Source organism: Podarcis muralis, chromosome 11 (assembly GCF_964188315.1).
Source record: "Podarcis muralis chromosome 11, rPodMur119.hap1.1, whole genome shotgun sequence".
NCBI lineage: Eukaryota > Metazoa > Chordata > Lepidosauria > Squamata > Lacertidae > Podarcis > Podarcis muralis.
In genome coordinates this window covers 1357286-1381455 of record NC_135665.1, presented here as the reverse complement: position 1 = coordinate 1381455, position 24170 = coordinate 1357286, and the positions used below count along the sequence as shown (strand labels likewise).

At 43.4% G+C, this 24170-nt stretch overlaps 1 protein-coding gene across 6 annotated transcripts in view; it reads right to left on the bottom strand.

Annotated features, from left to right (window-relative positions):
- TJP2 (tight junction protein 2) overlaps positions 1-24170 on the bottom strand; it is a 93088-nt gene that overhangs the window by 51333 nt on the left and 17585 nt on the right. For 5 of the 6 annotated variants that reach the window (XM_077935901.1, XM_077935903.1, XM_077935902.1 and 2 more), the window contains exon 2: positions 23265-23385. Coding sequence is in view for 1 of the 6 variants with exons in the window: in XM_077935906.1 (XP_077792032.1) it covers positions 8260-8340 (81 nt within the window). In the remaining 5 variants the exon portion in view is untranslated. Of the gene's footprint in view, positions 1-8259; positions 8412-23264; positions 23386-24170 lie in introns of those variants that run through there. The other variant, XM_077935906.1, reaches the window with a different exon arrangement.

Genomic DNA, 24170 nt, shown 5'->3' with positions numbered 1-24170 from the left:
CTGACTTTTGCATGCACATTATTTCTTGCAACCACAAAGAACACCAGTGACAATACATTCAAACTTCTCCAGCAGGATATAACTAATTATTTAAAATTTGAGCCAGGAACAACTAAACTTATAAAACCACAGATTTATACTTTTCAAAGTAAGTGTCAGAAAACAAAAGCCATTTCTCTGCTCTTAGCAGCCCACCTCAAGTTCTGTTGCAATTATATACAGTGGTACCTCAGGTTAAGTACCGTATTTTTTGCTCTATAAGACGCACCAGACCACAAGACGCACCTAGTTTTTGGAGGAGGAAAACAAGAAAAAAAATACTCTGAATCTCCATTATTATTATTATTATTATTATTATTATCATCATCATCATCATACTGCCCTATAACTGGAGGTCTGTTGCACCTGGCTGTTGCGTTCTTCTCACGCCCTGAGCCGCTCTGTGAGACTGAGATTATCCCAGCCTTGCAAAGCAGATTGGGGCTGGCGTCTCATCAGCAGTGAGGGCTGAAGCAGAGGTGGGATGGTCATCTGTTATGGATGCTTTAGTTGAGATTTTTAGATTGAAGAGGGTTGGACCAGATGACCCTTGGAGTCCCTTCCAAGTCTACAATTCTATGATTCTATAGCGCAACAAAGGGATGCGGGTGGCGCTGTGGGTTAAACCACAGAGCCTAGGGCTTGGCGATCAAAAGGTCGGCGGTTCAAATCCCCGCGACGGGTGAGCTCCCGTTGCTTGGTCCCTGCTCCTGCCAACCTAGCAGTTCGAAAGCACGTCAAAGTGCAAGTAGATAAACAGGTACCGCTCCAGCGGGAAGGTAAACGGCGTTTTCGTGCGCTGCTCTGTTTCGCCAGAAGTGGGTTAGTCATACTGTACGCCGGCTCCCTCGGCCAATAAAGCGAGATGAGCGCCGCAACCCCAGAGTCGGTCATGACTGGACCTAATGGTCAGGGGTCCCTTTACCTTAAGTTTCTATTTCATTCTCAAGCCCATCCACTTAAATGACTACTCTCACTGATATATCCTTTGTCCTAGTTCTAATAAAACAATTGTCCACCACTTATTCACATACTACTTTTCACTGTATCTGTATCTTCCTGGATGATAAAACAGATTCATACACAATAGGAATTCTCTTCAAAGACAAATATATTTTAAGGTACTAGATTTTAGAAATATAAAATTATATGTGATATATTGCTAAAAGAAATAAAGGAAATAATTTCAACCTGAACTCATACGTTAACCTACTAAGAGACTTAGCAGTGTGAGCCTGACTTGTATGCATACTCTCTGACACCACCAATTAAAACTGAAATAAAGGCTTAAACTATATTCAGCCATTTAACTGAGAATTGAATTAGGACAATTACCGCAAGAAACCTCTTTGCTTAATTCTGAGGATTTTTCCAGACACTGGAGTCTTTGTTCTACTGTATAATCCATTGTAAACTGTTTGTGCTGCAATTGTTAGGTCTGGGCAAGAAAATTCAGGATCTGAATGGAGAGAGTGATGCCCACTGACATAGGCATAACTTTCTTGATACATTTGCAAAAAGGCTTTTTAGTGGAACTGCTAGATGTCATTAGCTAGGGAACAAAGCATCAATTGATCAGTTACAAGGCCCCATTTAACTGATTTCTTTTCCAGAAAAACTTATCTCTTCCATGGCCTTCTTGTGATGATAACCCAGGAAAACAAGTTGTCCATATGAATCTCTCAGACCTTGCCCTACTTCTATAAAAGCAGCCTGTGCTGGCGTCAGATGCTCCTCCCGGGGCAACTCATTTCAATATTCTCTTTGCAAGTTCTGTCTTGCATGGGCAGCCTCCTGCCATTCTGGGACCCAAGGGAGGTCACCGGCTGCACGCTGGATAAAATGGGTGCACAGTTCCTGGGTGCAAACGCCAACATTTCTGGGCAGAGAAGTGTCTTACAGGTTTCCCTGCCTCTTTATACAAATGCAATACCTGAACTCTTCACTTCTCTATAGTAAGCTTTAAGTGTTTTTGTAGGATGAAAATGTTGTAGAGGATGGGGGATAATTAACCAAACCAATCCTCCTGGCAAACTGGGAATATCCCTTCACTCACCCAAGTTTAGGATATTCTACACCTTTCCTCAGCAGAGTTTCTTTTTCTCTCAGAAAAATAAGTGGCTCACGTAAATGTAAACTAAGCTTTAATAATAAACTGAGAGAAAACTGTAACAAAATAACAGAATGAGAGAAACTAAATACAATTAAGGTGCGATCTACCAGTCAATCCTGGGATGAATTCTGGTTGATCGCCACACCACCTCACCCTGAGCTCCTCTTGCGTGCGCACGCCCATGCCTACCCCGTCAGCACGCACGCCCTCCCTGCACCCACCCCGGGGTGGTAGATCACTGCCAGTTTTACACTGGATCGTAGATCACACCCTACTTCTTGGCCCCTCTGAACGGAACCACCCTGAAGGGAGGGGCTGATTCTGGAGCAAAACACTCAAGCCCCGCCCACCAGGCCCCAAACATTCTACCATTCAAATGAGGCCCCAGGGTTTTTCTTACAGGGAACACATTATATTTTCACCTTTTGTTGATCTTGGTTCAAATGCCTCAGGATGGAGCAAAAAACCCACCTTTCAGATTCTAATCCTTTAGAAATTTCATTGTACACAATCTCATTAGAAGGTACCCATCCCCATTTTTCATGACAAGAAAAAGCATCAGAAATTGCTTCTCAGTTATGACTTCAGTTTAGCTAACATACTAGCTGTTCAGAGGGAACCAAAAGACAATAGAATTGCAACATTTCCACACTCACACCCTTAGGAAAACAATCACTGAGGAATGGGAAATTTAACTACAACCAGGCATTTGTTTCAACAGGCTGAAAGCTAAGATTTCAAGGGCTGCCCTCTGCCAAATGCTTTTTTTCTTTCTTTTTAGTGTGAAGAGGACGAAAACAATGAGAAGACTCGGAATCCTCACAGAACTCTAGCCCAATGGTTGCCATTAATCTGATTTGAACTTATTTATAATGAAATGATTTTAGAATGTTGTATTATTTTATTGTTGTTAGCCGCTCTAAGCCTGGCTTCAGCTGGGGAGGGCAGGATATAAATAAAATTTATTATTATTATTATTATTAACCATTTTTCCTAGTGAAACATGTAAGAGAGGAGGGTGCTTCAAAGTTCACTTCTGCTGCCAAATTCATATCTTTTCCACCTCTCTTCTGACATGTCACATTAAATATTTTTCCCCAGACAATCTTGTGACTGAAAGGGTTCAGTTCAGCAGTTGACGCAATGGGTAGCCTGCCTTGTTTGTGCAATCAAAGAGGGCGGCTGGCATGCATAAAGAACAGATTTTCCTTTATTTTGGACAACATAAAGGAGAATAAAAACGGGAGGGTAGGCCCTTGCAGTTCTTCATACATTTGCCTTTGTAACGCTAAAGAAGATTATGATTTTCTACTGAAGTTGAATTTTACATGTGGATTTTTCTTTTTGTTTTAGCAAAAAGTATAAACAAATCTCATCAAAAGTTAATGACAAGCTTGGGAGCGGAACCATTGCCAGTCTTTTCAGTGTAAATCAATAAATACTTTTTGAGGTAGTTTTAAAAGATATGGCACTGCGTCAAACACACAGACACAGCAGTTTGGCCTAATATTGCTTCTGCTGTATCTACCTGAAAGACTGGCGCCACACTCTGGCAGTCTTTCCTCCATGTTGGGGGAAATTATAGCGATGGCTGATGTGGTTCCTGACCATGAGAAATTAGCAAGAAAGTCCCAGTTTGTATGGCAGATGTACCTGAGGTCTTGCTCACTAGCCTAAAAGTCACCCAACTCCCAAGGACACAGTGTAAGGGGGTAGAAGCTTTTCCAAAATGGAGTATTTTCCGCTGCATTATTTTCTGCACACAAAGTAAAAAGGGGTTTCATAAGAATAGGTGCCAACTGCAAATTAGTATTAGGCAAGCTGCCAGTTTCAAAGTTTTTAGCTTTGTTTACTAACTGCAAGTAAAATAAACATGCTAACATCATTTCCTAGGGCATCAGAAAATTTTCTGACACCAACTGAACATTTCCCACTGCAAATTACTTGGTTTTGCATAGGATCCCCCCCCCCCCCAATTCAAACTTTTACATAAAACTGACACCACTGCCAATGTCAAAGGTAGCTCAGAGGTGAAGTAAATGACCTTACTTAAAAGTCTTGGGAGTTTTGCCAAAACCAAGGCTTGCTCCTTTCCGTTTTTAGGCTGTAGTGGGAAAAGGTGTAGTGGTATTTCACATTTGGAGGGGGTCCAAATACTGCTGGTACAATAAACCTCTCCTGAGAAGTTCCTAAACCCTCTCTAAGCTTTAGGTTTCCCAGGACAATCCATTGCTCTGCTACAGATCTCAACTTCCATCTAGCTAACAGACGATAACAGCTAGGGCTGGAAAATAGCCAAGATTATCCAAGGTCAGAATTCCAGTACCAGTGCACCAGCGCCTTCATTTCATAAGAAATATGGTGCTTGTCACCAGGAATTACTAGATAGGTGGTATTATTATTATTATTATTATTATTATTATTATTATTATTATATTTATAGTCCGCCCATCTGACTCAAACTCAAGGAATACAAGGGGGGGGGGGATCTTATAGTGGAGATGTGGCTGCAATGAAGACATTCTAGGATACAGTCATACCTCATGTTACGGTTTTTCAGGTTGGGTCCCATGGCGTCCCAGAAGTCCACATGCGCATGCATTCGCCGCATGCGCACAAGTGCCAAATTGTGCCGCGCACCTGCGCAGATATGGAGCTTCAGGTTGCACGCTTTTCATGTTGCGAATGGGCCTCTGGAACGGATCCCATTGGCAACCAGAAGTACCACTGTATTTCAAAAACTAATCATGGGGAAATTAGCATTTTGTTAACGGAACACTACCTTGTGTGAAGAAATCCAGAATAAGTAGGGACAAGACAAGAAAGAAGATTCCAACGAAACATCAGGAAGAACTTTCTGACAGTAAGAGTTGTTTGACAGTGGATCAGTCAGGAGGTGGTGAATTCTCCTTCCTTGGAGGTTTTTAAGCCAAGGTGGGGCGGCCATCTGTCATGAATGCTTTAGCTGAGATTCCTGCATTGCAGGGGGTTGGACTAGATGACCATTGAAGTCCCTTCCAATTCTATGACTCTAAGACTCAGGCTGATGAACAGGCTGCACCAACCACTTACAACATGAAAAACAGATGTTGTGGACATGCCCTAAGCCACTTTTTCCTAGTACATACACAACCATCACAGCAAAACAAATGCACATTATGCTTCTCTGACAAAGTTATTCTAGATGGCAAGTCCCCATGCTGCTCCATAATGAAACTGGTTTACCCATGGAAGTTACTTAGCTGGGCCCGATCCTGTATTTTGACAGAACAATCTTGGATGCTGAATACTTTCGCATAAGCCAGGAAAATAAGCCTTTTGCCAACATTCAAAAAGAGAACAGAGAGAAAATAAAGCCTTTTGAGAGGAGGGCAGGTCAAGTCCTGTTTATCACTGATCAGCAGCAGATGACCCATCACAAAGCATAATGATGTTTCATTCGACACAATCATGTTAAAATCTAAAATGTTTGCATACTTCCACAAGCTCCAATGATCAACATTTTATTGGGTCTATACAAAGGCAACCAGTTCAGATTAAGTAAACTACATTATTTAAACTAAAAATGAATAATAGATATGCATAGCTAGAAGGAATTAGCAAGCAGTACTCTCAAAGGGCCCTACTGTAATTTTAAGACAACCAAGCAAAACAAACAACAGCTGTACTGTCAAAAGTTCAATACAGGTTTTTATAGCTATTTTTTTGCCGTCTGTAGCTCATGTCAAAGGAAACAAATAATACAAAAAGTAGCTGAAAACAAAAATAATCATTTGGCACTATTGTGTACAATTGGTTTCGCTGCCTCATACAGTTGGGCTGCATATCATATTTTTACTATATTATCTTGTTGAACAACATGCCGATTTTATGCTCAAAATTTAAACTAAGTATTTTTAATATGTTAAATAAAACATCCGAGCTTTATACTACAGAAATTATGACAAAGGTTAGATACAAAAGTGATAAAGATAGAATGGCTAAAGGAAGAAAGTTAAGCTGCTTTATACCACAGACATTATGACCAGCAGTAGCAGGTCCATCCTGACCAGCAGAATTATTTAACAAATTAATTTAATTTCTTATTCAATTCCTAGCTTAAATCAACCTGCAGCCTTTAACTTAAAAGTAGCAGTAGGACTCCTTGTCTTTCAGCATTTTGGCTGGGACAGCTCAGTCAGTAGAACAGAAGATTCTTAATCTCATGGTCGTGAGTTCAAACCCCATGTTGGACAAAAGATTCCCACATTGGATTAATGACCCTCATAAGGTAAAGGTAAAGGGACCCCTGACCATTAAGCCCAGTCGTGACCGACTCTGGGGTTGCGGCGCTCATCTCGCTTTATTGGCCGAGGGAGCCGGCGTACAGCTTCCGGGTCACGCAGGGATTCGAACCGCCGACCTTCTGATCGGCAAGTCCTAGGCTCTGTGGTTTAACCCACAGCGCCACCCATGTCCCGTAATGACCCTCATAGTTCCTTCTAAATTTAAGCTTATATGATCCCTACAATGACTTCAAACCCAGACTGCACTTTCTAGGGAAATTTTTCAACATGTACAGTGGTGCCTCGCAAGACGAAATTACAGTGGTGCCCCGCAAGACGAATGCCTCACAAGACGAAAAACCCGCTAGACGAAAGGGTTTTCCGTTTTTGAGTTGCTTCGCAAGACGATTTCCCTATGGGCTTGCTTCGCAAGATGAAAACGTCTTGCTAGTCTTGCGATTTTTTTCCGTTCCCCCCCTTTTTCTAAGCCGCTAAGCCTCTAAGAGCCTTTTAGCCGCTAAGCCGCTAAGCCTTTAATAGCCGCTAAGCCGCTAGTAGCGCTAATCCGCTAATAGGGTTGCTTCGCAAGACGAAAAAACCGCTAGATGAAGAGACTCGCGGAACGGATTAATTTCGTCTTGCGAGGCACCACTGTAATTCAATCCGCGAGTTTTGTCCTTGCGATTTTTTTCGTCTTGCGAAGCACGGTGTCGGGAAAGTTTTGGAAAAGCTTCAAAAATCACCAAAGTCTTCAAAAACCTCAAAAAAGGCTACCACACCGCGTTCTATGAGTTGCTCCTCGAAGTCAAGTCGCAACTGTATTAACGGTGTTAAGAAAAAGGAAACAAACTTGCAAGACGTTTCCGTCTTGCAAAGCAAGCCCATAGGGAAAATCGTCTTGCGAAGCAGCTCAAAAAACAAAAAACCCTTCCGTCTAGCGAGTTTTTTGTCTTGCAAGGCATTCGTCTTGCGAGGTACCACTGTACTTATGAAGTCGCCACACCCCCAGCAATTGAGAAATACGTAGTTCTCTTTGCAAGTTTCCCCAATGATTCTCTTTGTGGAGTCATCTCCATAAACTCATACACACGGAAATCTCAAGCGGAGTATGTGTTAAACCTGAATATGAATCATGGGGCTTGATGGATGGCCGCAGGCTTGCCACTGCATCTCAGCCTTCATTACTCATGTTATGCAATCCCAGTAATTGTTATCTCACTTTATGTTATTAGGCTATCTGGGTATTAATATAAAGCATTTTTCTCAGTGAAACTCCTAGGTACAGCCAGCTAATGATCAAGGTGAACATAATTTACAGTCATGTTAAATTAATAGGAATAAAAGGAATAAAAACAGCATAAAGGAAGATACAAAGGATCTTATTCTTTTATGGAAGTATGCCTTTTAAGTTAGTCCATAAAACCCCACCATTCTCAAACCAAACAAAGACGAAAGTTATACATAAAACTGATGCTTAAAAAAGAAAGTACATAAAATCAAAACAATGCAGCAAAGAGGACACACACCTCCGATTTTAACACTGGATTTTCAGAGTATATGAGAAACGTAAACAGAGAGTCTTGGAGCATATTAAAGTTTAACAAACATTCGAGCTCCCTTCCTGAGACTCATGACCTGCTCCTCTCAGCTGGCAGAAGAGGAGGATGGAGAAATAAAACTGTCGGCCAAAGGCCGCGAAGGCGAAGAGGCGCCGCCTGCGACTTTTCAACTCTTTCGCGGAAAGGTCCACAGCTCCGGGGAAGGGCTTCCTCCGCCCGGAAGGCGAGCGCCGCTGCCGCCCGCCCCCCTCCGCGCCCGCCCGGGGCGCCTCCGCCCACTCACCCGAAGCCACGGCGAGAGCAGGGCGGCCGCGCGCAGCAGAGAGCCCCCGCCGCCGCCGCCTCCTCCTCCTCTCACCGGCATCTCCGCGGTCGCCGCGCCGCTTCGCCCGGGACTGGCGGGTCCCCCTCGGAAGCGACGCGACTTCCCCGCCGGACTCCGCCCGCGCCCCGCCCCCGACGCGGCTCAGCCTCCGGCGCCTCCCCGGGAGCCGAGCGCGGGGCTCCGGCCGAGGCGAAGCGGCGAGAGAAGGAAGGCCACGCCGGGCGGGCGGGAAGAAGGGAAGCGGGCCAGGCAGCCTGTGGAACGCCTGGAAAGGAGAAAAGGCGGCTGGAGGGCAGCAAGCCAAGCGGGCTTAGGAAGCCATGTCGGCGGCAGTCGCAGGCGCCGAGTTGTTTTTCCTCCTTAAAACAGACTTGACACCATCGAAATCCACCAGAAACTCTTTCAGATATCTTGTTTCGCGAGCCCTCATCCTGAAGAAGCAAAACAATGGTCACTGTAACTACTGTACATTTGTTTTGTCTCCCTCTATGCAACAGATATACACTGGCCAGAGCAATGCATATACACTGAACAATTGCAGTGCCGTAACTAAGACAACAAAGGGGTATTTTAGCACCTATCCAATGCATGCCCTACATATTTCCCTCCTAAAACCAATGTCAAGTTACTTTCAGAACAGGAAATCAGTATTAGAAGCCAATTATCAAGAAGGAAGTGTGTGAAAATACACACACAACACACACACAAATATGCACTTAATATAAAGTTCACCCACACATACAAGTTCAGCCCTGCTACATACTAAAAAGGCCTTATCCCACAAAGCTCAGTGGCCAATTGTAGAAGATGGGCAGGCTCACCTGGCATGGGGCACACAATTTCTATTCCCAGAATTGGAGACAATAGTTGCTTTAGTTACACTTAACAGGAAATGCAGTAATTTTATTGTGTTGCAAGGTCAAGATCCCATCCTGCATTCTCCAGGGTCCTGGTCCCATTTCACTGCTGAGTCAGCACCGAGGGAGCCTTTGCCTCGTCGTCGTCCTCCTCCTGTGGCTGCAGCCACAGATCTCAGTGCTGTTGCCTCTCAGCAGAGGCAAAGGTGCTTCTGGTTTCCGGCTTATCCCTACTATGCCGCTGCCCTCTTTCCCAATGGCCTAAGCTCAGGAAAGGGAGGACTAAAGGATAAGAGGAAGGGCTGACAAGTAGTAGGGGACTTAGGGATATTATCTGGAGTCATCTTTCCCACAAAACCGGACAATGAAGAAATCAAACTCAGAGATAGTATGGCTTCTTAGCTAATGAGGTTTCTTAGGAGAGATAACTCAAAATAACTCTTTTTCATTACTTGTCAACCCATCCTCTTATGCCATAGTCCTTCTTTCCTTCTCTCCCTGGGGTCATTCCACATCAAATCAACGCAAAAAACAAGGGTTTCATCACCCACAATCTCAGATTTTGATGAAACTTGGTGTACACCCTTGTGGTTGAAAGAAACCCCCTTAATTTTTTCCCCTCTCAAACGGTTTTAATATCATAGTACTTCAAAGTTTCATGAAATCTGCGTTACTCTTGGCACATGTACATTTTACATGTATTAACATAATATCGTATCTGAATAAGTGTGCATGCACACGAAAGCTCATACCAAGAACAAACTTAGTTGGTCTCTAAGGTGCTACTGGACTATTATTTTATATATATATTTCTAGCATAATATTCGCTGGAATGTGAGTGGCGCTGTAGGTTAAACCACAGAGCCTAGGACTTGCCGATCAGAAGGTCGGCTGTTCGAATCCCCACGACGGGGTGAGCTCCCGTTGCTCGGTCCCTGCTCCTGCCAACCTAGCAGTTCAAAAGCATGTCAAAGTGCAAGTAGATAAATAGGTACCGCTCTGGCAGGAAGGTAAATGGCGTTTCTGTGCGCTGCTCTGGTTCTCCAGAAGCAGCTTAGTCATGCTGGCCACATGAGCCAGAAGCTGTACACAGGTTCCCTCAGCCATTAAAGTGAGATGAGCGCTGCAACCCCAGAGTTGTCCGCGACTGGACCTAACAGTCAGGGGTCCCTTTACCCTTTTAACATAATATTGGATATTATAAGTTTCCCCCTGAAAGTGCATACTATTATGTTAATTTTTATGATTAACAACTTTGTTTCATTATTTTTTTTTCTATTACAGCTATGGATTGTAGGAAAGTTGTACCCAGTAGCCATTTTTCCCGACGATGTCCAAAAAAGGTAAAAAAATTGTTCACAGGGAATAAAAAACCCATAAATTTCATTCTTTGTCGAGAAAGAGTATATCTTTGTGATAATTTTCAACATCAAAAACTTTGAGTTCCATCATACCCACATGCTGAAAATTGAGGTTTTCTAAACCTAGATTTTCCACCCAAAAAAAGTACATTAATTATATATATTTTTTGGCATTTATAAAATCTTTTGAATGGTGTATTTTTTCCTGAAATCCTCATCCTCTTATTGAGCTATGTGTAAAATTTCAAAGAGATCTGATCATTGGTTATGGAGAAGAAGAAAAAATGTACACGTGCCAAGGATCTCAAGAGGAACAGACAACACAGATTTCACGAAACTTTGAATTGCTATAAAATTAAAACTGTTTGAGATAGAAGGAAAAAATTTAAGGGGGTACACCAAGTTTCATCAAAATCTGAGACGGTGGGTGACATGACCGTCTTGACATGACATGGAATGACCCCCTGACCTCAATGGTGTCTCCGAGTATCTTCTATGAAATTGATATTTTGTGGTGCCCACAACAGAACAGCGTTTCCGTGCGCTGCTCTGGTTCGCCAGAAGCAGCTTAGTCATGCTGGCCACATGACCCGGAAGCTCCCTCGGCCAATAAAGCGAGATGAGCGCCACAACCCCAGAGTCGGTCACGACTGGACCTAATGGGCAAGGGTTCCTTTACCTTACAACAGTTTAAGTTTTACTCAGAGTAGGCCCACTGAAAATGAACATGATTAAATTAGGTCCATTACCGTATTTTTCGTCCCATAGGATGCTCTGTCCCATAGGACGCAACTAGTTTTTTGGGGGGAAATAAAGGAAAAAAATTCCTTTATTTCCCCCCCAAAACCAGGTCGGGGAACAGCGATATGGGAAGCTCTGCCTCCCCGCTGTCCCCCGAGCTTGTGGAGCTGGCCGATGTCTGCCCGGCGCGAGGGGTGCTCTGCTTCAGGGTGCCCCGCACGCCGGGCGGCAGGCTGCTATCCGCAGCCTGGGGAGCCCTGCGGGACGTCCTGCAGGGCTCCCCACGCTGCGGATGTCTGCCTGGCGCGAGGGGCGCTCTGCTTCAGGGCGACCCGCGCGCCGGGCGGCAGGCTGCTAGCCGCAGCCTGGGGAGCTCTGCGGGAACTCCCGCGGGCTCCCCAGGCTTGCTGATAGCTTCCTGAAGCCTGTAGAGCAAGAGGGGTCGGTGCGCACCAACCCCTCTCACTCTCCAAGCTTCAGCGAAAGCCTGTATTCGCCCCATAGGACGCACACAGATTCCCCTGGTATAAACCTGTGAGGCCAAATGCATAAACAAAACAGAACCTAATACTAGTTGATAATGAATAGTTATTATTGTGGCTAAATCTGTGCTTACAATGAGCAACACTGGAAGAAAGAGTGTCAACACATCCAGTCTTGCCACAACTCTACATGCCTTATTTCCATTTCAAAATCACAGTAAATATAAATCAAATCTAAACTACTGCTTCTAAGTTATAGGTGAAGGTTCAGTTAATCCACCTGTGGAAGCCTCATGCCAGGTTGGATATGTTAAAACTGCAAACAGTGATTACCAGTTGGGAGGAAGTAACAATTTGCAAGTATGATGAAGAATACCATTTGCCCAGAGCTATCCCCTGCAGATGGTACAGCCTTAAAATCCTTGGTAAGGTAAAGGTAAAGGGACCCCTGACCATTAGGTCCAGTCGTGACCAACTCTGGGGTTGTGGCGCTCATCTCGCTTTACTGGCCGAGGGAGCCGGCATACAGCTTCTGGGTCATGTGGCCAGCATGGCTAAGCTGCTTCTGGTGAACCAGAGCAGACACGGAAACACCGTTTACCTTCCCGCTGGAGCGGTACCTATTTATCTACTTGCACTTTGACGTGCTTTCGAACTGCTAGGTTGGCAGGAGCAGGGACCAAGCAACGGGAGCTCACCCTGTCGCGGGGATTGAAACCACCGACCTCCTGATCAGCAAGTCCTAGGCTCTGTGGTTTAACCCACAGCACCACCCGCGTCCCTAAAATCCTTGGTAGTGGGTTCAAAAATAGAATTGACCAGACCTGCCTTCTGCAGGTATGCCTAACTGATAAGAAGACCTGCTGGGGACTGCTCCCATCTGACATCAAGACAACCTCTCATCATTGGTCAGTTGCCTGCTTTGAATGCAGTCCTACTCCCTGCCCCCACCAAAGGAGAAGGTTCATCGTCTGGGGGTGTTCTCCATTACCAGAGGCCCAGGTGACCTCAGTGGCTATGTGTGTCTTTTACCAGCTTCAGTGAGTGAGACAGCTATGGCCGATTCTGGATCAGGTTAGCTTGTCCACAAGCTGCAATGTCCTCTCTGTGGGACTACTCTTGAGGCTGACCTAGACCAGTGTTTCCCAACCTTGGGCCTCCAGCTGTTTTTGGACTACAACTCCCATCATCCCTAGCTAGCAAGACCAGTGGTCAGGGATGATGGGAATTGTAGTTCAAAAACAGCTGGAGGCCCAAGGTTGGGAAACACTGACCTAGACACTTCAGCTAGTTCAAAACATGGCAGCTTGACGGCTCACTGGGGCAGAATATCGCCACTGTATTATGCTACTGCTGAAAGAATTGCATGGGCTGCCAATTAGCTACCAGGCTAGGTTCAAAGTGCTGGTTTTGGTGTGCAAAGCCCTGTATAGCTTGGGACCAGGATACCTGTCCTGTACGGAGCTCTAGGTTCAGGCAGAACTATGTTCTGTGGCCAGGCCTCTCCTTCCACCCATGTCCAGGTTGGCATATTGACAAGCAGAACAGGGAGCAAGAGGAGAGATCCAGTGGAAAGTTTCTTATTTTGGAACAGCAAGATACAAAAAGGAATGGGGAGCTGCGGAGGGGGGGGGGGGGAGCAAAGAGCAAAGCTTTATTCTGAAATAATGAGAAGTTTTTCAAACATTAGCAATATTATTCCCTCTGAGTCTTGCAATCCCCTGCAAGAGAGGGATGTACCAGACCCACAATTAAGCTGTCAAATATGTATTTAATTATTATAGTGATAATTAAGAAGTCAATATATATGTGTTCAACTAATACAGTAACCATTAAGGGTGACATTTTAAAACATCAACTAAGGCTTTATTACAATGCAGATTAAAATTAAAAAATTACCCAGCACCTGCTTCACATCTAAGTTTGATTCTCTATTTCAAAACTAGGCAGCAGTATACATTTGCTATGATGCATCTTATTTCAAGGAAGAGATGCACATCCTGTTGATGAAATTACTCAAGTCTTTGAAAATGATTAACTGCAAATTCTTGTGCACTTGAAGATTAATATAGTTCAGAATGTTCTAGGCTAGGCAACAGAGGAAGAGTTTAATGTTTTGAAATTACAATTGTGAAAAATCATTTAGGTGGGACAAATTTTTTTATTTTATTTTAAAGAACTAAGTTAAAGCACAACAGTAATATTACAGAGTTCTCTCAAGAGCTGAGAGGACTACATACTCAAAGAAGAACAAAACATCCTGAAGAATGCTAGAAAAAAAATCTAGTTCGTACTAAAATTCATACTGATACAGTTACCAACTATTCCATAATTGTTTGAATTGTAATGGAATAATCCCTCATTGATAAGTATGGCTCACATGAGAGATTAAATTTCACTTAACAGAGACAAAATATTCCGGATCTTCCAGGTTTTTCATTTACTCTAACTCAGTATGTTAACTACTCCATAGCTTGGCATACCAATTTGCAATGGCAAGACCTTCCTTTTTCCAGTGCTGAGTAACTACGGGTCTCACAACCACCAACATAAACCTGAAGAGATCTTTCGCTGTAGTGTCAGTGTTGCCTCCATCAAAGACAGAAAGCACACACAATTTTGGCTCTTTGAAAATAAAAAACCCGAAACAATGCATGAGTAACAGCCCAATCTACAATTCTTCAAAGCAGATTACAAAATAAAACAACAGTCATACTCAGAAAGCACAACAAAAAGACCACAGCACCCACGGAATTGCATGACAGACAATCTGCCACTCACCTAGCCAACCAGATCAAAAGCCTTGCAGCAGCCCTTTCTAAAAGAAAAGCTGTAGATCAAGCCTTCCTCAACCTGGTGCCCTCCAGATGTTTTGGAGTATGATGCCCATCTGCTTCAGCCAGCACAGTCACAGCTGACGGAAGTTGTAGTCCAAAAACCTCAGGCCTGAATATAGTCTCAGTCAGTTTTATTGCACATAGCCAAAGGCTGCCGCAATGTACACAGAATTATTTGACAATTAAAAGTAAATATACTGAATTGATAAAAGAAGGCTTAAAACATTTATATTATTAAAACATTACATACTCTAAACAAAGCTATAAAAGTACCCCAATGTACAAATAAAAACATTAAACAATAAAATTCATAAGCTAAAATCATCACATGGTCACTAATGTTAAAAACAATATCAATTAATACAGTGTGCAATTTATACTCAGAGTTTGGTGACAAAGATAGAGCATAGCCTGAGGTAGATAGATAGGATCAAATAAATTCATCTCCTTTACAGTTAATGGCTACCTTGGCTATATAATTTGCTCTAATTTTCCTGGCAGCAGTTGCAAAAAGTGCTACCCGCCAGGTCACATACTTATCTGTGTCTGCAAGGAGATATAACATCATATCGAGGGGGTTCTGGCCAGGGGACCCTGTCATTATAGGTACCAAAAATCTTTTTCTTGCATCATTATATAACGGACAGTGCAAGATATAATGCATAAGGTCCTCTACTTCAGAACATCCCCTAATGCAAACACGTTCGTTTTTTGGTATGCCTCTATGTCTCCCATCTCTATAAGCAGAGCTTATTGTATTTAGTCGTAGCTCTGTAAAAGCTTTTCGAAGCTGTGCAAAAGTCAATTCATTAAAATAAGATATGTGTTCATTGACCTCTCTAAGTTTAAAATACAATGGGGCGCATGTAGATGTGCACATAGAGTTTAGATCGTTTTTAGTTGCCACTGCCCTTATGGTTCGTTTAAAAATATTTTTCTGTGAATATAAGGGGAGTTCTTTAATCTCAGTCACTGAGAGATCATATTTGCCCATCAGTTGGGCAGCATGATGTACCCAGTTTTTAAGGGGTGATCCATTTGAGAGCTCAATCAGGCATTTTTTTGGTAGTCTAGTGTTGTCCATCTGTTGAACTCTAAACCAGTAACAGAGAATTCTTTTATCTATTTGGCTCTCTATGCTCAACATGCGAGTTTCCAACCTGACCATGGCAGATTGCACGTCTTTGGGTAAACCTAAAAGAACTCTTAAAAAATAATTCTGTGGGGGTTCCAGACCGGAGACCGTTGAGGTACCCCAAACCTCTGCACCGTATAAAATCTGGGCCATTGTTTTTGCTTTATACACAGATAGAGCTGGGTTGACCAGATTTCCACCTTTACATGCAGCGAATTTCAGAATGGCTTTTGCTGATTTAAAGGCTTGCAATTTGATATTGGATAGCTGTGTATTCCAAGATGCCGTTTCTGAATAAACCAATCCCAGATATTTAAACGTATTTACTTGGTTTATGATGTGTTCATCCAGGTGCCAAACATGCTTTTTGGAACGCTTCCCAAATACAATGACCTGCGTCTTATCATAGTTTATAGATAAAGCATTCCTCATGCAATATGAACTTAATTTTGCAAGCAGCCGTCTCAGGCCCACCTGGGTTCTAGATACAAGTACTAGGTCATCAGCATACATTAAAACTGAGAGTTTTTGGTCGAGAATTGTGACAGGGGCAAACTGTAGGCCCTCCAGTTCTTTAACCATATCATTAATATAAAAATTGAACAGGAAAGGTGCTAAAATGCATCCCTGTTTGACTCCAGTGGTGGTCTTAATTCTAGTGGTGAGATGGCCAGCCAGATCCACCTTTACTTGTATTGATGTGTCAGTATATAATGTTTTGATGAGAAATAATAGACGGAGATCTATATTTGTCTTTTCCAATTTTTGCCACAAAGCATGTCTTGAGACCGTATCAAAAGCTGACTTTAGATCGATAAAAGCAACATATAATTTTTGCTTCAAGTTATGGATGTATTTACATAGCAGAAAGTTCAGCACAAAGCACTGGTCCAATGTGGATTTCCCTCTTTGGAAGCCTGCCTGGACTTCAGATATCACCTTATTTGTATCTGCCCATTCTTCTAGTCTCCCAAGAAGGAGCCTGGCATATAGTTTGGAGGCTACATCTAACAAACTAATGGGTCTATAATTGGCAGGGTTTTTCTTATCACCCTTTTTATATATTGGGGCAATTATGCTCAACTTCCACCCTTCAGGTATACGACCTGAGCTGTTAATGTATGAGAACAATTTTGCAAATATGGGTGACCAGAAATCAGGTCTTATTTTATAGATCTCCATTGGGATCATGTCTTCTCCTGGAGCTTTATTAGCTAGTTGGCTTGTGATTAGCCTCTTAATTTGATTGGGCGTGACGTCTGGCCATTCTGGCAGTTCTGATAACTGGGTATAGTAAACTTGTGGGGATAGGTCAGGGCAGGGGCCATATATTTCTGTAAAATATGTCACCCAATCCTTTCCTTGGACAGATGCTTCTAACGAGTAGCCCAGCCCATTTGTGCCTTGGGCAACCAGATGCCAAAATTTCCGTGAGTCCTTCTGAAGTGCTGCATCTCCCAATTCTTTCCACTGTTGTTCATAATATATTTGTTTCTTGCTTTTAAGTAATAATTTATAGTTGTTTCGTAACTGGGCTACCTCAGCTTGTAGGGCAAGATTGTGCTTATCCTGTTTTAACTTCAATTTTCTAAGTACCCTAGCTAGGCATTTTTTGCTATTCTGACATTCCTTATCAAACCAAGTCTGTCTCTTAAACTTTTTGTTTTTTATCACACTAGCTGTGGTCATCAGTGGGCGCATTTGGTTGATTATGTTCTCATAAAGTCCAATTACGTTTCCTGTTTCTAACAACATTTTCCCCTTTAATAAAGCAAATTCATGGGAATCCAGGATCTGAATCATTTTTTCTTGGACCTGTGCATTCCATTTTAACCTTCTATTTCCAAGTATCAGATATTCTGTTTCATCCAATAATTTAGGAAAGGCAGGAGAAAAGAATAATGTCAGAGATAACTCAAGTGGAAAGTGGTCACTTTCAGCTCTGGGAATTATCCTGAAGGTATCTCGGTTAACTGGCACATTATTAGATGTTAGGATATAATCTATGGTGCTAGTAAATCCTCTGGGGGAGGTAAAAGTAAAATAACCCTCTTGATCCCCTTGACCATGCCCATTGCATAACAAAAGGTTATGCTTTATTATAAGTTCACAAAGATGTTTCCCAGCGCGATTAGAGGTGGTGTCCATTGCTGCCCTCTGACAGATTTCAGGTTCATCCTCCAAGTTTAGACCAGATAATATTGTATTTTGTGGGGAAACAAGGCCGATCCGGGCATTGAAGTCACCTCCCAAGATAAACCGAGGGTTAGGTGACAGAGAGTCAATACTTTCGAGTAGTTGGTCAAGTTTATCCCAATATGATCTCAGTTCCCCACAAGACTTTACTGGAGGTATATACACACATATGCAATAAGTATTTCTCAGGAGACTATCAGAAAGGGACAACACTAAAAAATTTGGGGTGGTCAGCAAGGGACACTGTTGAATTGATACGTTAAGAGAGGTTGACACCAGCACCGCCAGCCCCCCACTAGGCCTTCCATACTTTACAGTTTTAAGAGCTGGTTGAGTGTAACTTGTAAAACCCTGTAATTCAACCATAGTGCCCTCTTTTGCCCAGGTTTCTTGAAGAAAGATGATATCATGTGTTTGTAGATAAGAACAGAAGTCACTGTCTTGGATCTTGTTCGTCCACCCTGTTACATTCCATGAGAGAAGTTTAATTGTTTTACAGTGATTTACTCTTAGTCAATTGTTGGCCGATGTGCTCTCGGAGTTTACCAGTTTTTGAGGCAGGTTATTGCTAATGCTAGTGGAATAATCCAGATGTTCGATTATTTCAGTCGTCGTACATAAAGTACTCACATTTGTAATCACTGGGCCTTTTCTTTGCAAATTGTTTTCCAATGGGGATTTCTTGGGTGTATTTCCTGACTCCTCCTCTTCCAAGTATCTCATCTTTGTCCAATACTCCGGTGGTTCTATAGTTATCATTCTGTTGTGGCCATTGGGTCTATTATCAGTCTCTGCCTCCGGTTCTTTAATCTCTTTCAATGTCTGGCTCATAAGGTCAAGCCTCTTGATAACTGTTTGTTGCTCTTCCTGAGGGAGATTCCTAAAGGAGCTGAGAAAATCCTCTTCCAAGGGATTTACAGAGTGCTCAGATTCCTGAAGATGATTATCTAGAGGAATCGGCTGTTCCTTTTGGCTCACCTGGTTATTTTGATGTTGGGCATGATCCTGCGGATTCAACTCAGGCATGTCTGTTTCCTCCCTACCTGCCAAGTCTTTTTGTGATGTCATTACTTCCATTGGGGATCCAGGCTTTGGTTTTGTGGGCCCCTCTGAAGCACCAGTCCTCATCTTACATAAGGGTGCAACAATAGAATTGCAAAATACCCGGGTTGGAAAAACTCCTCTGCTTGACAATCTGAATTTCAGCTTGTGAATTAGTGAGGGCAGTCTAGTAGAGGAAAAAGTTAACATAATTTTTTGGCTTTGATTTGTGGTACTCAAGAGTTCAGTCCTAACGAGGTCGATCTCTGTAAGTCCAATGCCAAGTAAGTCTGATAAATGTTGTTTGGAACGCTGGGCACCTTTCCAGCTAGGAGTTTGATCTGGCCTTCCACAAATTGTCATGCAGATCTTTTTTGGTTGGAAGATTAAACAAGAAGAGTTTGTTTTAAGAGCCTCTGCACATTCTATGTTGAGCTTAGGGGTCTGCTCTTGTTGTCGCCAATTTCCTTTGGTACTATGGTGTTCTGTTGATGCCTGCTTGTTATTAACTGATAAACTGTGGACCTCTTTGGATAACTGGGTTATTTGAGAGGCAAGACCTCTAATTTGCTGGAAGATATGCTCAACCGTTCTTGCAATTAGAGTTAATTGGGAGCTCTCCCTCCTTGTTATTTCTTCCTCTCTGAGGAGCACAGGATCAGCTTGCCCCATTGCTGGATCCAGTTCCACGCTCTCACCTTGAATACTCTCCCCACACTCACAATCATCTTCAAGAGGAGAAAACCGGTTTTTTGTTGGAACTGTAAAAGCAGTTTTGTTAAAAAAAGTCCTCTATTTTAGATTGTTTGGAAACCGGTGAGAGAGCTACATCCTCTGGGTCCCTGTGGCGTTTACTAGCAGGCATAGCGTCACCGCAGGGAGTAAACAAGGAGAGGTTTCCCCAACCAAAAAAGAGAGAAAAGAATAGAAAGTGCTCCGTTTGTTCTCTGTGTGGGGACTGCCAGGGGTTTCAGGGACAAAGTATTGGAGGGAGTTGGCGGTTAATAGCTAGCAGCTGGCGGCCTGCCCAGGATGCTTCACAGAACTTGCCCAGGATGTTTCTCATAGCATAGACTCTCCGTAAGTTAAAAAGAAGAGAAGTAAAAAAGGAAAAATTACTTCCCTGGGTGGCAGAATATAAGACAAACTCCCCCCCCCCCCCAAATTCCGACTGTGAAAAGTTAAAGTGAAGCTTATATTCAGAACCGAGCACTGCGCGCCCGCCTCCTGGCACTCCCGCCTCCCGGCACTACTTCTCCAAGCTGGTGCCGGCTGCTCCCATCCCCCGTTCAGGGCAGTAGTGCCGGGAGGCAGGCGCACAGTGCTCAGTTCCGGATATAAGCCTCACTTTAACCTTTCACAGTCAGAATTTGGGGGGAAAGTGCGGCTTATATTTGGGCCAATATGGTAGATCAATTTCTGCACCTTACTGAGAAAAGCATTCCACAACTTTAAGTCAATCATTATAGAGGCCTTGTAATGCCTTGTTATCATTGCCTTAGGACTCTTCCCCATTTCCCTTTTTTTCAGTTTATTTTAAATTTTAATTTGTAGAAATTTATAAGATTTTTATGGGCTAATGCTTTATAAGCAAACAGAAGAACACTGTCATTTAGTATGAATGTCTGGCCCTAAGTAGGTCCATAACGGAAAAGCTCCTCTAATTTTACATTCAACAGAAGACTGCTGTGCATTTCCCTCCAGGACCTCTTCCCAGGGATCTCCTGCATGGTGCAAGGCTTGGGCTGCATCTAGGGAGAGGTGCCCCTAAACACACTCATTTGTAAATGCCAAATAATCTGAAGCACACCTGAGACCAGGGAACCTGTGGCCCTCCAGATGTTGTTGGACTACAACTCCCCTCACCCCTGATCACTGGTCATGTTGGCTGTGGCTGATAGAAGCTGGAGCCCAACAACACCTGGAAGGCAACAGGCTCCCCAGTGCCACTTCCACAAGCTCCTTTGCTCAGGCAAAGGGTAGGTAGGAGCTCAGCGTTTCAAACCATGGTTTGGTGTTGCATCTGAATAGCCTCTGGTACTAATTCCAGGGTTCCAATATTAAGCAGAGTTGAAATCAAGTTTTAAACCTTTGTTTAGAGGGCCTGTTGCTGACCTTAACCATGGTACATATCACTGGAGATGTAATGCTAAGCCATGGTTAAGGCTGACAAGAGAAGGGAGGAGCAACACATTTTCCCAATTCTGGCTTCCAGTTTGTAAAGCCTGCTTTACAGCAAATCAGCATTACATCTATAATCTGGAGAATGACACACTTCACTTCAAACCAAATGCACTGTAAGAACCAAATTCTATCTCAATGGTTTGTTGTTTTTGTTTTGCTTGATCTGCACAGCTAGTTTGCTGTGTTTCTTCTTCAAGGCTATTCAGCACTAGCTTCATTTAAGTGAAATTATGTTCTTTGGCTTTTATAAGCTCCCCTTGCCATCCTGTCATTTGGAGTCAAACTCCAGTGACATCCAAATCTCTTCTTTCACAGTAATCAGGGGGTTTATTTAGGTCACAAGCAAAATAAGCAGACACTTTTCAGAACAGAAAAAGTCCTGTTCTCACAGATGTTTGCAAAGCAGTATAAGCATCAGCACATGACCTTGTCCATGAGCAAAACCCTGCTGGTAACAAAGAAATGTGTATCGAGGGGAAGATGCAGGACCACACACACCATTTGCCACGGTGGCCTCTCTGTACCCACCAATTCTCCACCCCACAGGAAGGGCTCACCGTGTGCCCTGGACCCTCCAGATTCCCAGTGACTGGTGCAGGAGGTGTGTGGAAGAGGCCTGCAACAAGATGGCCCCAATATACATGGCCAAAGTTTCTAAACAGTACATGGAGAGCTTCAGTCACCATGGAAAATGGGATGTGGGGGGTGGCAGCGCCTCCATGTCAAACATCATTGTGTGTCCCAGACCTACAACCAACTTAAATCTTGCACTTTTCATACCTTGGCCTGTGTTTCTCAAATACATCCAGCTGTCGCCTTCTTTCCCCAATCCTTCCATTTTCTGTGCCCGACTGACTCCTTAGACTTAAATGCATTCATATGCCTATCTACTCTGAAGAAGTCCTACTGAGTTCAAAGGGGTTTAATTCTCAGGTGTGTACATAGAATTGCAGCCTGCATGCCTCTATCTCCCAGATTGTTTTCCGTTAATCCCCCCTGCCGCCCCCACTTATTAGTTTCTGCTTATTTCAGTCTCCAAGCCTCTGTCTCCTCCATAATCTGGACATGGGGCTGGAAATCTACCACAGGAGTTCAGGTCAGGCATCATACATCTCTAGAAAGGAGTGGAACTGATCCACTGACAGTTACAGGCTAGCAGTTTGTCTTTCACCTGGGGTGAGCTGCTCTAGAGCAAACTTGCAACTAGATGGGAAATATACATGGAATAATAAATTGTTAGGGGCCAAGGATCTCACAGGATTGCTGGCAAAGCTGTGGAAGGAAAGGAGATTTCTTCCATCTTTGGTGGAAATGTCATTTTGTGAAAGATATCTGGGCTGCAGTATTCGCAAAAATATCGGTTATTACATGTCAAACTATTCCACCTAATCTGGCATTAGCTTTATTATTGATTCACCTTCTAATGACTTTCAAATAATTAATGGAGAATTGTCAGAGTCTAGAAATACCACTGGGAGGCCACAGAGTTCACCATTCAAGGGTAGTTAGACCGAATATGGTGTTATCAGGGCGATTGGTGTATCACGGTTGATGGTTAGAGACATTGCCCCCCAATGACATAATATGGTGGCCCTTCATCTTATATGTAAACAAAGATAGACCCTTGCTCTGACCTCCATCAAATCAGCTGTCAGTGGGGAAGAGTTGCATTCAAAGGATCAATGCAGCACGAGGAGATCTGTAAGTAACTTTTCTCTACACAATGCAGTATCTTTGCAATAGCTTAACTACAGTACCTTTTGTACAGTGGTATCTCAGTTTCCAAATGTCTCGGAAGTTGAACATTTCAGTTTCTGAACACAGAAAACCCAGAAGTAAATGCTTCCATTTTGGAACGCACTGAGGTCCCCCCCCCCATTTTCTCTATTGAATTTGCAGACTGCCCTTTGCGCCTTGGTTTTTGAACGTTTTGGAAGTCGAACAGTCTTCCAGAATGGATTACATTCGAAAACTGAGGTACCACTGTACTGTTCCCTTGTATCTTGCCACTTTTATTTTCTGTCTTTCTGTGGCAAAAATGTCACTAATATAATTTTTAAAATACATGGTCAAAGGTTAGTCACAACGTCTCAAGCATTTTAGCTTTACAGATCTGTTAGCACAAGTACCTGGTGAGGAAGGCCTCGTTTCAGTCCTCTCAGTCTCTTTCCTGCAGGATGTCTTGGGCTGGAGTTACAGCTCTGGTTCCAGTCCCAGTCACACGGGGAAGGTGGGATTGTTGTCTGTTCCCTGAGTTGAAAAGAAAAGGAAAGGAAAGGGTAAGTCTAATGCAAGTAACATTAAACCTGAAACACTAAAAACTTAACACTTGGTAGTTACTTTTAAACTGCATGTGGCACATGCAAGGCAACAGTTCTGCATGGCAGAAGGTCAGATGAAGGTCAGTTTACGAATTTAATAATAAATAAAATGCTAGCCCTCTCATGAACTTGCCTTGGAAGTCAACAGAGCCTGAACACGGGGAAGATGAAGACGAGAAAACAGGCATTATGCCTCTAATGGCACCTCGTATGCAGTCAGAAGAGTGGCTATTACTTTGCTCTGCCACAAACTCTGGCACGGAAAACAGGTTCCAGAAATGAGCTTCATTTCAGAACCAGCTCTGCCACTCTGCCTTGGCAGGCACTCTCTTCAGGGACAGAGTCACCTCTCCTTCGTGCAAGTAGGTCACATTTTATGATCTCGCAGGCAACTCCAAACCCACTAACCTATTCCCCTCAATCACCTAGTCCCCAAATCCAGCAGCTGCTGCCCCCAGACAGATGTCATTTCATTCCAACCCATAATTAATTCCAAGGCGATGGAGCTTTGTTTTCATGGCCCATCCTGGCACACAGCGCCATTCACCTCCCAGCGCACTCACTCACAGCGAGCTGAAAGACAGGCTGATGCACCCGGACCCTTCCTTGCCACACCCTCCATCCAAGCACCTTGCTAACAATAAACCTTCCACCTTTATTCCTAGGGGAAACCCTGAGTAATCAGACATTTCTAAAATGGTTGTTCAACTCTCC